At 47.0% G+C, this 13,191-nt stretch overlaps 1 protein-coding gene across 3 annotated transcripts in view; it reads left to right on the top strand.

Annotated features, from left to right (window-relative positions):
• Window positions 1–3,895: 3,895 nt before the first annotated feature.
• The window catches only part of SLC22A16 (solute carrier family 22 member 16), a 42,009-nt gene continuing 32,713 nt past the window's right edge, over window positions 3,896–13,191 (top strand). The window contains exon 1 of one of the 3 annotated variants that reach the window (XM_045499279.1): window positions 3,896–4,011. In XM_045499279.1, coding sequence (XP_045355235.1) covers window positions 3,959–4,011 — 53 coding nt within the window. In that variant the 5' untranslated portion in view covers window positions 3,896–3,958. Of the gene's footprint in view, window positions 4,012–5,202; window positions 5,784–12,710; window positions 12,867–13,191 lie in introns of those variants that run through there. The other 2 variants (XM_045499281.1, XM_045499280.1) reach the window with 2 other exon arrangements.

The raw sequence follows: 13,191 nt of genomic DNA, 5'->3' as shown, positions 1-13,191 counted from the left end.
ATGAGTTGTGTGATTCCTTGGAGACAGAAGTCTCAGGTAGAAGAAACTGAACTCATAGAAGCAGAAAAGAGATTGGTGGTTTCCAGAGGTGGGGGGGAGGTGGTTTGGGAGAGAAATGGGTGAAGGTGGCCAAAGGGTATAGACTTGCAGCATTAAGATGAATAAATCCTAGGGATGTAATATATAGTATGGTGACTGTAGTTAACCACACTGTATAATACTGTATACTGGAAAGTTGCTGAGAGAGTAGATCTTAGAATTTCTCACCACATGCACACACACACACACACACACACACACACACACACAGTAACTATACGAGATGATAGGTGTGTTAACTAATTTTACTGTAGTAACAATTTTGTAATTTATACCTGTATCAGATCATCACATTGTACACCTTAAACTGACATACTGTTATGTGTCAATTATATCTCAGTAAAGTCCCAGACTCTTGGTGGGGGTGATTTATTTGGGTTTATTTCCCATCTCAGTAAATGGCACCTCACCAGTTGCTTAGGCCAAGACCCCTGGTATCTTCTTTCATCGCTCTCTTGTTTTCACGCTCCATATCCTTTTCCAGCAGAAAATTCTGGCTGCTCTGCCTTTATGATAGAGCCTGATTCTGTGCACTTCTCTCTACCCCTACTACTAACCTTCTTGTCCAAACCATCATCTCCATCCTGGATTGTGCAACCCCCTCCTAATTGGTCTCCACGCTTTCTCCCTTGTCCCACACATCTCCCTAAAATATAATTGTGGCTGTTTTATCTGGGAAGGGGTGCATATTTTTAAATTGAAAAATAATTAGAAAGTCAAAGTGGAAAAAAAAGTTTCAAGCAGAGGGAAAAGCAAGTGTAAAAGTGTGGGGACTGGAGTGTGGTTTACAATGAGCAAGGAGGCTGGAGTGGAAGAGTGGTTGAGAAAAAGGTGGGAGATGAATCAGAGAAGCAGACCGCGCCATGCTAGGACTCTGATTTTATTCTAATAGTGAGAGAAAGCTGCCAAGCAAAGGAGTGTCTTACTCTGAATTATATTTTGGGGAGATGTGGTGGGCAAGGGAGGAAGCATGGAGACCAATTAGGAGGATGTTGCCTAATCCAGACTGGAGATGATGGTTTGGACAGGAAGGGTAGCAGTGTGGGTAGAGAGAAGTGTTCAGAATCAGGCTCTATCATAAAGGCAGAGCAACCAGAATTTTCCGTTGGAAAAATATGTGGATTGTGAAAACGAGAGAGGGATACAAGAAGATACCCAGCGTTTGGCCTAAGCAACTGGTGAGGTGCCATTTACTGAGACAGAAAATGCTGGAGAGGAGTGGGATTGAAGGTGGCCATGGTAATTTTGAGGTGGCTTTTAGACGTGTGGACAAGGGGTGGTATTAACAAGTCTGGAGTGCTGGGCTGAGGTCAGCTTGGCCACATAGATCTGGGAGTCATTCATACATGTTTTGAAAGCCTTGGGAGTAGATCATGGGCTGACCAGCTTTATCTATAAAGGGCCAGATAGTAAATATTTTAGACTTAGTGGGCCATACACTCTGTCACAGCTACTCAAGTCTGGCATTGCGGTATGAAAGCAGCCACAGACAATATATGAATGAATGAGCATGATTGTGTTCCAAAAAACACAATTTGCTCGAGCAGGTGGCAGACCAGACTTGGCCTGGCCTCTGCGGTTTGCCAGCTCTTGAACTACGTCATGGTACTGAGGGAGAATGTAAAAAGTGAAGAGCTCAGAGCCCTGGGGCACTCCAACATTTAGAGACACCGGGAAAGGGAGGAGGAGCTAAGAGACGGAGATGACAGCAAGTGGAAAGGTGAGAGGAAAATCAGGAGACTGGGGTAGCCCAGAAGCCAAGGAGGATGTTTTAAGACAAACCAATATTGTGGTACCAGTAAGTATTGTGAGACACTTTGAGATGGGAACATTCTTTTGGAATACTCTTCACGGTTATCTTCATCTTTCATTATTTTTGAACCATTTTACAACTTTGTAAGTTGTAGAAAACTGATAATAATGCAAGTTGTTCTTGTCCATAGAAATGAATTGTGTTTAGTGGAATGCAATTGATGCATTGGTGGAATTGGTGAAATGCCATTGCCTGGTGGACAGATCAATTCTGCATCTATTTGTAACTTCGTACTAGCATTCCTTATTATTTTTATATGTGGGGTTCACTGAATTCTTCTTTGAACAGATTGTAGCATCTTATTGGTTCCCTCGTTAATTAATGAGTGAAATAAAGTTACTGATTTGTTCATTTTATATTTCTATGCGAGTCATGATCGTACCTCGTAAAATAATTTTTCTTTAACAGTGGACATTAAGTAAGATAAGGGTTGAAAATTGACCATTGGATTTGGCAACATGGGGACCATGGTGTCTTTGATAAGAGCTATTTTGGAAGAGTAGTAAAAGTTTGATTGGAGCATATTGTATGAAACTATAATAATAGACACATGGGTATAGGGAAAAATAAATTGGTCACTGGAGCAGATTTAGAGAGCCCAGAACAAACCCGCCCATAAATTGAAACTTCATAGATGACAGAGGTGGCAATGCAGAGATAGAAAATGCCATAAAGGGTGCTGGACAATTTTTTATGTGTATGACAAAAGCCCCAGACTGGATCTCTATCTTAAACTAAATGATCTTTCAGTGGATTTAAGACCTAAATGAGAAAAGCCAAAAGCTATAACTTTGAGAAGAAAATAGAATATTTTGTGACCTCATGGTAAAGCAGAATTAAAAAAAATTTTTTTAATGTTTATTCATTTCAGAGGAGGGGTGGGTAGGGGCAGAGAGAGAGGGAGAGAGAGGGAGACACAGAATCCGAAGCAGGCTCCAGGTTCTGAGCTGTCTGCATAGAGCCTGTTGAGGAGCTGGAACCCATGAACCCTGAGATCATGATCTGAGGCCAGGTGGGATACTTAACCAACCGAGCCACCCAGGTGCCCCCCGGTAAAGCAGAATTTTTTAAACAAGATACAAAACCACAAATTATAAAGGAACATATGTATGAATTTGACTTCATTAAGATAAAAAATACCACTTCTGATCATCGAAAACACCATAAATGGATTGAAAGTACAATTTCTCATAACACTTAACTGACAAAGGATAGGTATCCAGAATATACCAGTAGGTGAGGGAAGTACTTTGGGAGTGAGCTTTTCTCTCTTTTTCAAATCCTGCTCAAGTACAAGTTTCTGGTTGCCACTGTTCTGCTTGAGCCTCTGCCCAGAGCGTTCTTTAGCCCTTTGGGTGACATAAAAGCTTTAACACAGCCCTGCCAGATCCTGTCACTTTTCGGGGCCATCAGAATCCGTTCTTAATGCTCTGCTCTTGGAGACTCTGTCCTGGCCCTCAAACTGTCGGCCTCGTCTGAGAGAGCGGTTTTTGTCCCAGGCGAGAGTGGAGTCCAGAAACGTTACATAGAAAAATCAAGTACCTGCAGTAGCCCCTTCCCGCAAGTCTGAGTGCCACGCTTGTGAGGCGTGTCTTTCCAAAGATGCTAGGTTTTTGCGGGCCCCCAAACCTAACCCCGGTCTCTGCATTGCCTCCTCGGGCAGTCCCGAGGCACCGGCACGACCGAGAGAGACAGAGAGACAGAGAGAGGCGACCACGACGACGCGGTGAGTGCCCCACAGGAGGGAGGGAGGGCGCGGGGGCGACGGCGGGCCCCGGGACCACGACGAGCTGGGGACGAGGCCACGGCGGCGGGGAGAAGCCGGAGGCTGCGCGGGCGGGGAGGGGAGACTGGCCACGGAGGGGGGAAGCGAGCCCGGCCCCGCGAGCCGCCCGCCGGCGCGCGGGGGACTCTGCCGGCGGGGCTGGCCCCTCGGGGCGCGGCGGGCCGGGGCGGAGCGGGGCGGGGCGGGGCGCGGTGCCCGCCGTCCCGGGCGCTCGGCGCGCTCGGAGTGTCCAGCTGGGGAGCGCAGCGCACGGCGGCACCATGAAGCCCCACAATTTGGAGTTGATTTTTGACCACGTGGGGCACTTCGGCAGGTAGGGAGTTGGGGGTGGGCAGGGGGGAGGGCGGCGGAGGGGAGCGGGAGCCACGTGGAGGGGGCGCCGGTGGGGTCTGTTTCTTTCCGTTGCGGTGGGGGGGGGGGGGCGGGGTCTCGCGCGGCGCTCCCGATACGGAAACCTCTCCCGCTCGTTTCGTGGGGTAGTCGGGAGACCCGCGTCCGGACTCCGGGCCCAGGGCTGGGCTTGTCCTCTCGGACTCCGACGCCGGGGTCTCCCCGACAGCGAGCAGCGGGGCGCTGGGACTGGCCTCCGGAGTGGTGGCTGCTGCGAGCAGGTGGGACCCGGGGCGCGCCCTCTGCGGGAGCCCAAGTCCGAGGTCGGGCCGGAGCGGCCGGCTCACACGAGTGGAGGAGTGCCTGCTCCTGGCGGCCCGTTTCTCCAGTCCTCCAAACCGGCCCCTCTTTCACTTCCTCGGACGACTGCTGACCAGCTCTGCCCCGTAGGGTCTGCCTCTGTGCCTGGCAGGCAGGTATTGCCCCAGGAAAACCCGTTAGTCAGATTTTGTTGCCATTTATAGAAGCCTAAAGATGTGCCAGGTACATTGTGTCGGCTTGTTACACACAGAGTTTCATTTGATGCCCTTGCAAAGGAAGTGTTTGCATCCTTATTTTAATGATTGGGAAACTGAGGCTGGTAGGGCCAGGGTCCCACAGACGCCACACGCTGGGACCCAGATTTAGCCACGTTGCACCCCCCTTTCATTTGTCAAATTAATTAAGACATTAAAATATTGCATGCGTGCATGCATTCATTCATTCATTCATAGAGAAACGCTCCTCTCTGACCCAGAGGCTTTTGGGAGGAGAGGCTGCTGGGTGAGGGGCTATACAGTAAGTATGACGATCAGAGGTTTGGAGCTAAGTCCGGCCTGCCTCTTACCTCTAATATTCTGGTAATATTGTGCCTCAGTTTCCTATCCACAAAACAGGAATCACAATAATTCCTGCCTTACCTCCCAGGCTTGTAGTGAGGAGATGGTGTGGTGCTGTTTTCCAAGTCGGAAAGTTGCATAAGTGTTGGTTATGATTCTGCGTGGAGGGAGGGAGAAGGCGGTTGAGCAGTCCTAGGAGGGGCAGGAGGTCCCAGCTCTCTCCTGCTTCCTCCTAATACCTGTGTTTCTTGAACACTGATCTGTGCCTGGCTCCGTCAGAAGCTTTTGGTACGTGCTACCTTCTTTTGTCTTCTCTACAGCTCCGTGAGATTGCTAGTATCACTCTCATTTTACACCTGAGAAAACTGGGGCTTGTGCCTACGTCACAGATCTGGTAATGGCAGGGCAGAATTGGATGTCGTTGGAAGTCCATCAGTCCCCATAGCCCACGCTCTCAACCATGATGCTCTCCTGAGCACGGTTAGGTACCATCCCCAGGACTCCATCGGGCTCTTTATATATTATCTTGTTTTATCCTTCTTGAAGCAGAATAGCATGGGGAGTACAAGATCCGCTCTGGGGGTTGGATGTCTGAGTTCCAGTCCTGGCTCTACCACATACTGTGTGGCCTTCAACATTTCACTTCCTACTTCCTCATCTGTGAAATGAGGGTAATTGTTACCCTCCAAATGCTTATTGTAAGGACTCCACATGCAGCCTCTCATTACATCCTTACCATAACCCTATGAGGTAGGAGGTGCTAATACCATTCTTTCCCTTTGTATTTTAGAGATTAACAAGGTCATTGTATCAGTTGGTGTTTGGCTAACAGAGATCCCTCAGTTGGAAGCTTGTCCCTCTCCAGTAACTATTCAGGGTAGGTTCTTCCCATGGGGTCATCCAGGGACCCAAGTGGGTGAGGCAGCCCTGTCATCCACAGCGTGGGGCTCTCTCTCTCTGTGCTTGGGGCATCTGGTCCCATTGTCCTCACCTGCAGCGGTCAAACGGTCAAACGTAGCTCTCCATGGTGGGAAAAGGAGAGAGTGGATTTGGGGAGACAACTCTTAGCTGGCTACAATGATGTGTGCAAAAGTCTTAACATTCAGTACGTTCTCAATAAATCATGGTTATTGTTGTTACCCGAGTCCCCATCCTGGTAGGAAGGGTTGGCTTGTGAAAGAGGCATGTAGCGAGGCCAGGGTAACAAGCATGCTTACAAAAGGTGAAAACAGTGTGACCATGGCATGGGATCCCCAATTTTCTCTGATATTTGCTGTAATTGTGCTTTTTTATTGTTTATAAATTGAAAGGGAGGTTATCGTGTTTCGTTATTTAGCCTTCTTTTAGGGAAACCTAGTGAAAGTGTTAAGTAGGGAACCTTAATTATCTTTCATTTAGCATTAATCATTTCTAAGGGGAGGAAGCACTATCCTAGTCACCTTTAAGAGAGGGAAGCAGGGGGTGCCTGGGTGGCGCAGTCGGTTAAGCGTCCGACTTCAGCCAGGTCACGATCTCGCAGTCCGGGAGTTCGAGCCCCGCGTCGGGCTCTGGGCTGATGGCTCAGAGCCTGGAGCCTGTTTCCGATTCTGTGTCTCCCTCTCTCTCTGCCCCTCCCCCGTTCACGCTCTGTCTCTCTCTGTCCCAAAAATAAATAAACGTTGAAAAAAAAATTTTTTTTAAAAAAAAAGAGAGGGAAGCAGGACACCTAAGAATTAAAAAGCTGTTCCTGGTCTTGTCCTGAAGCCATACTGAAGTTCCATAAACTTCATGGATTAAGGCCCACGTGAGAGGGAAATAAAGAAGCATACTCAGGTATCTGTGCTGGGATAATCTCAGAACTGGTTCCCTGAGTTGTCTTGGCTTAAGGGGAAAAATAACTTAAAATACTAGAGTTGGAATGTGGAGCCTATAGCTGATTTACACCTATGGACACAGGTAGTTTTGTTTTTTCAATATATGAACCTGCTTTGGTTCATCTTTTCTGACTTCGCCTTATGAACATTGTAATAGCCAGCACTTCTGTGCACTAACAATGTGCCATAGTGCTTTACATTAACTCTTTTCATTCCCTCAACAACCCACTTTTCAGATAAGGAAACTGAGGCACAGAAAGTTTAAGGATCTTGCCCATGGTCCCAGGTGGTAAGTAACAGACACAAGATTCAAACCTTAGTAATCTGGCTCTGGAGGCCATGCTCTTGACCACAGAGGGGTACCACCAGTTACGTTTCTTTATACAGAATGATATAAATCTAGGACTGAAGGTAATTTTCTTCACCTGTCACCCAGATTGCATGGGTCCATTTCTGGTCATCTTTGCTTTTCCTTGCCTCTGGGGTTTCTGCCTACTGTGTCTGTATGATTCTTTTTTTCCATTAGTGTGCCTCTTTAGCTGTGAACAGAGTGCTGTGTTATATCTATAAGTGTTATCCCAGAGGGTCCTCAGGTTGGGCAGATTGATAACACCTATTGGACCGTAATCTTTGTAAGGGAGAGAGTGGTATGTCAGAATGCTAGATGCCTCGGGAAGTTGGGTCTCATTTTTTCCAGAAGTTATCCTTGCAACAAGGAAAGGGAAATTTGAGTTGCAAGGATACTCAGGACCTTTCCAGCATGTAGAAAGCATATTTCTGTGAACCAACATGGGTTGTTTGGAAACTGCGAAGAGGCGTATTATTCCTAGAGTATAAAGTATGAGGGCGACAGAAGGGAGGTCAGTTCACAATCATCTCTAAGAATATTTTTGTGTGGCATGCTGAGGAGTTCAGGTATTAGGAAGGTCACTTTGCAGAATGGAAGGTGCATTGGAGGGGCAGGAGTTTGGGCAGAGCCCAGAGAAGACCTAGGTAAGAGCCCAGGCCGGAGATAAGGAGGGTCTGGACCGAGGCAGGGGGAGTGTGAACAGGGAGGACTGGACCGTTTTGACAGGAGGGATTGATGGGGCCTTCTGGTTATAAAGGACAAGTGGGCAAGACACCCCCATTCCATGCATCCTATTTCTGGTTTGTGTAGATGTTGGTGTCCTAAACTCAGAAACAGTTACACTCCAGGTGGGGCAGGCTTGGGGCTTGCATCAGTTTGAGAGTCTTGTGGGAATTCTAGGTTGAGGCATTTAACAGGCATTTGGATAAATAATGTATTGCTCAGGCAAGATGCCTCCTTGTCAGTATGGGTTGGGTGGCCATTCAGGGCTGAAGGCACAATGTGGACAGACTGGGTATGACTTGGTACCCATTCCAGTCAAGCCTCAGCAGGGCATTGCCAAGTACTTTTCCTGCTCTCTGGGTCTTGCAGATATAAAACGTGTAAATTGATATATTACATGTATACAGAAAAGTACACACCGTACTCTACAACCTGATGAATCATCATAAAGTGAACACCACCAGACCACCCCTTCTCATGCCCTCTCTCAAGCAATATCCTCTCCCCTCCCCCAGCCACCACTGTCCTCATAGCTATGGCCACAGGTTAGTTTTGTCTGATTCTAAACTTAAATAAGTGGAGTAAAAAATCACGTACTTTTGGTTGGGCTTCTTTTGTTCAACATCATATACGGGGTGAGGGGGTCACCCACATTGAGCGCCATGGTAGTTTGTTGATTTTCACCGGCATACAGGATGTCATGACACGAATATTCCACAGTTCATTCACTCACTGTTAACAGACATTTATATTGTCTCCAGGTTGAGTTTATCACACATAGTTCCTCTCATCTATGTATTTTAAGGTCCTTGTGTATGCATTTCGTTGGGTACGTACCTGGGAGAGGAATCCCTCTGGCCGAGTGTGCATGTGGTCAGCTGCCAGACAGATGTGCGAAGCGGCTGTGACAAATTACACCCTCACAAGCTGTTTAGGAGAGTCCCAGTGGCTCCACAACAACTGTTAAATATTTTCAACGTCAAATCTTGTATCAACAGATAATTCAACCGAAGATTTTGATTTCCCGGGGTGGTGTTTCTCATCCATGTCAGAGTCTCTTAGGAAGCGTTTTAAGCTTGTATAGAGTTCTGGATCTTACCTCAGACCTCCTGAACCACAATCACTAGGGGTGGGATAGAGAAGACAAATCCTAGTCTCAGAGGTTGCTGTGGTGGATGCTCTGTTGGGGTGTGTGTGTGTGTGTGTGTGTAAGTAGTTCTAGTGTTGACTGTGGGATTCAGGCTGGCTGGGGAAGGAATTGAAGCCAGGAAGGTGGCAATAAACTAAAGAAGCTGGTGGGATCCAAAGACTGGGCACCTGGATGGTGCTGGGGATGGGGTCAATGGGAAGGACTCGGGGATATGGGGGAGAGTGGGAGGTTACGGTCAGCAGAATGTGAACTTTTCAACGGTGGAGCCATTCCAGGGGAAGAAACTACTTAGGTACCAACCCAGATGCTAACGTGTGTGATCCAACATACAGTGTTAGTAGAATAGGCACAGTAACCCACCCAGACAGTGCCGAATAAGGTGTCCTGTATAGCGTAAGCAACAGGTGTAACCTGGATGAGGGAAATGGGAAGCCTCTGCTATGCAAGAACAGGCACAACAGAATCTAGAATCTGCCTGACAGAAGCAGAACCACTCAGATGGAATTGTCTAACAGGATCCTTCTATCCTGTTATCCATCATCCTTGCAGGCTGGAAAGTGCTCCCTGAGAAATTGCCGGGGAAGGAAGGAACACTTCCTGAATTCACAAGCCTGTTCCCTGGGGCAGGTGACCCACCAACCACGCCAGGTGCTCACAAGTAGCATAGTGTGTGCAGGCCAAGGGCAGAGCCCGACCCTGTGGCTCTCCAGTGATATCTAGTAGCCCATGCATGTGGGCTAGTGACCTGCAGGGGTGAGGGTTCAGGCGCCACCATTTCAAGCTGTGATCTTAGCTTCTCGGGGTCTATTGAGTCACAGCAACTCAGGCTTGTCTTCCCAGCCTGCTGTTCCTAACCGGTCCCTCTGTATGGAATAGACTGAGGCAGATTTCTGATAGTTTTTTCTTTGGGCAGGGGCACCTTTTCTAGAAAAACAGAGCTGGCTCCTTTTAGCTGCAAGGACTCAGGCTTTAGCGCTCTAGGCTCTTTTCTTGGCTGCCCATCCCATACTCTGAGAATAGTATTTGTGTGTTCTCCCTCCCTTTCTGTTGCTAGAAAAAAAGCCACTTGTTGCTTGCTTGCCTTTTGCTTTGTGTTTTTCTTTTCTGAACTAGCTGCTGGGGCCAGTGCCAAATATAGAGTTCAGCCTTGAAACCGTGGCCAGCTCCAGCGTGTGGTGTCTTGATGGCCACAATATGTTACATTGATTCCATTTTACTTCTTTATCGACGTGGGTTTCTATGAGAAGTGAGGAACCGTGGCCACGTGCCAGCTTGGCAGTCATCCCCGAGGACTTGGGGACGTTGCCAGCTTGACAGCTTCACGGCACCACTTCTATGACTTTGCTTAGCGTTGCCACTTTGTGATAGCCTCCCAGGTGAGGTGTGTTCACCCCTCTGGCGGGCAAAGATGATTCTTTGGAGCACCATGAAAACACCTACTTTGTACACGAATGTATACGTGTAAGTAAATATATATGACTTTATATTTCCATATGCATCATATGTATGTCACTTTAATCTGGGAATATGTGTATCCAGATATGCTCATTTTATACATCTGTGCCCACACACACATTCATTTTTTTTGCTGGTGGAGAACCCAGTAAAAATTTTTTAGACACTGGCCTCTTTTTTTTTTTTTTAAGTTGATTTGTTTATTTAGAGAGAGCGTGCGCAGGGGAATGGCAGAGAGAGAGGAAGAGAGAGAATCCCTTGCAGGCTCTGTGCTGTCATCACGGAGCCTGACACGGGGCTCAAACCCATGAACCATGAGATCATGGCCTGAGCTGAAATCAAGAGTCAGACGCTTAACTGACTGAGCCGCCCGGGCACCCCCCATACACTGGCCTCGTGAACACCTCTCCCTATCAGAGGTACTGAGTATGCATTAACCTCAGCACTGTCCCTTTTACCCGGAGGGATTCTATGACATTCTGTATACATTGCACGGCACACCATTCTGGGCACCACGGGATAGACTAACGTGATTGAAGCACCGTTCCTACCTTTATGGGACTGTCGTTCAGCCTTTTGTGGGATTTTTTTGGTGGCTGTTGATTTGGTAGAGGAATAGAAAGCATTCACCTGACGTTCGTTAAAAAATACACGTATATAACAGAAGGTACTTCAGCTGTATACGGTGGTCAGAGAAGGGAAAGAAAGAAATGGGGGAGGAGGTGAGCAAATGAGAGATGGCGGAGCAGGGGAAGCAAATAGAAAGGGTGGACGTGAGAGAAGCAGGCAGTGGGGGATGAGGAGGGGCCGGATGGAGGTGGTTAGCGTGGAGGGAGCAGAGCCGTGGAGAGGAGGTGCTGCGACAGGGACAAGTGAGGCCAGCAGTTGTCACGGTGTGAGACCTGCACATCTCTGGGTCTGCAAGATCCCAGCTGCTGTCATGGTAACACAGAGACATTAGTTGACTCGTTTAGTCTCACTCTCTCATGAAGGCACAGTGGAGTTTTCCAGAGGCTAGCCGACACGTGAGAATGCATCAGCTGGAATGCAGACACTGGTATGAAAAACTAGCTGTCTTCCGTTAATCTAAATTTAAAATTTTTTAATGTTAATTTATTTGGGAGAGAGGGAGAGAGAGAGGAAGAGAGAGAGGGAGACACAGAATCCAAAGCAAGTTCCAGGCTCTGAGCTGTCAGAACAGAGCCCAACATGGGGCTCGAACTCACAAACTGTGAGATCATGACCCGAGCCAAGTCGGACGCTTGATTAATGGACTGAGCCACCCGGGTACCCCATTAATCTAAATCTTAAATGTAAAACAACACCATGCTGCTCACTAATTTTGTTTCATTTTGTTTTGAAAACTATGGCTATATGTTCTTTAACGGCTTATTCCTGTTATGTTTAAGTGGATGAATAAATGTTAAAAATTTTCTCCTTTTTAATTTCTAATACATACTGACGACTCACATAAAGAAAAGACCCTTGGGACCCTCAACACTTTTAAGGATACAAAGGCTCCTGAGAACAAAACATTTGAGAACAAGTGAGCTACAGGAGGGTCAGAAATGCCTTCCAGATAGAAGGCACACCAGGACCAGGGCGATGGGCAGCTCCGAAAAGCAGGCAGGGAGATAAAGATTGTATGTATCAACAGTGCAGTTTGGCTCAGTGTGATCTGGCAGGACCTATTTTCTACTTCCTGTTATAACGGTTTTACAGTAATGTTCCTCGTTGTCCGAACTGATCATTTTAAAATTGAATATTGAAACCACCTGCCCAAAGGGGGCTGTTCTATCCTGATTCCAGGGGTCTGAAATTAATGGGGAAATCCACATTTTCTATATTTTACCCTGCCGTCCTATGGGCACAGTTGTCCTTGTGAGACAATTTTTACTTCGGAGAATATGTCACTGCTTGTTGGTTTGAGTCTGTAAATTTGGAGACTTTACATTTACTTTTAAATTTTGAATAAATAATTTTTGGATCATTTTAGATTTACAGAAAAGTTGCAAAGATAGTTCCTGTATGTCCCTCACCCAGTTTTCCCCATTGTTAACGTCTTACATCACCACGGCATATTTGGCAAAGTAGGAAGCTGACATTAGTATATTACTATCAACTAAACTCCAGGCTTTCACCAGTTTTCCCACTCACATTCTCTTCCTGTTGCAGGATCTAATCCAGGGTACGACACTGCATTTAGTTGATATGTTATCCCAGTCTCCTCTGGTCTGTGGTAGTTTCTCAGTCTCCCCTTGTTTTGTTTTTAATGACCTTGGTGGTCTTTAGGCATATTGGCCTGGAAACCTGTAGAATGTCCTACAGTCTGGGATTTTTTACTGTTTTTCTCCTGGATAGACTGGGATTATGGCTTTTGGGAGATGTCGCCGAGGTGTGAAGTGCTTGATGATCACATCATATGAGGAAGTACATGATATCCACATAACATCATTGGGGGTATTAACCTTCAACATTTGGTTAAGATAGGATTTGCCTGATTTCTCCCACTGTAAAGTTACTATTCTTTCCTTTTTCCTTCTTTGTTTTTTTTTTTTTTGTTTGTTTTGAGAGAGAGAGTGTGTGTGCATGACAGGAGGAGAGGGGGAGGAAAGAGAGAGAGAGAGAGAGAGAGAGAGAGAGAGAGAATCCTAAGCAGGCTCCACGCTCAGCTCAGAGCTCCACACAGGGCTCAATCCTATGACCCCAGGATCATGACCTGAGCTGAAATCAAGAGTCCCATGCTCAACTGACT

The sequence above is a fragment of the Leopardus geoffroyi genome, chromosome B2 (assembly GCF_018350155.1).
Source record: "Leopardus geoffroyi isolate Oge1 chromosome B2, O.geoffroyi_Oge1_pat1.0, whole genome shotgun sequence".
NCBI classification, from domain to species: Eukaryota; Metazoa; Chordata; class Mammalia; order Carnivora; family Felidae; genus Leopardus; species Leopardus geoffroyi.
The sequence above is the reverse complement of the archived record's forward strand: the minus strand, read 5'-3'. Positions and strand labels throughout refer to the sequence as shown.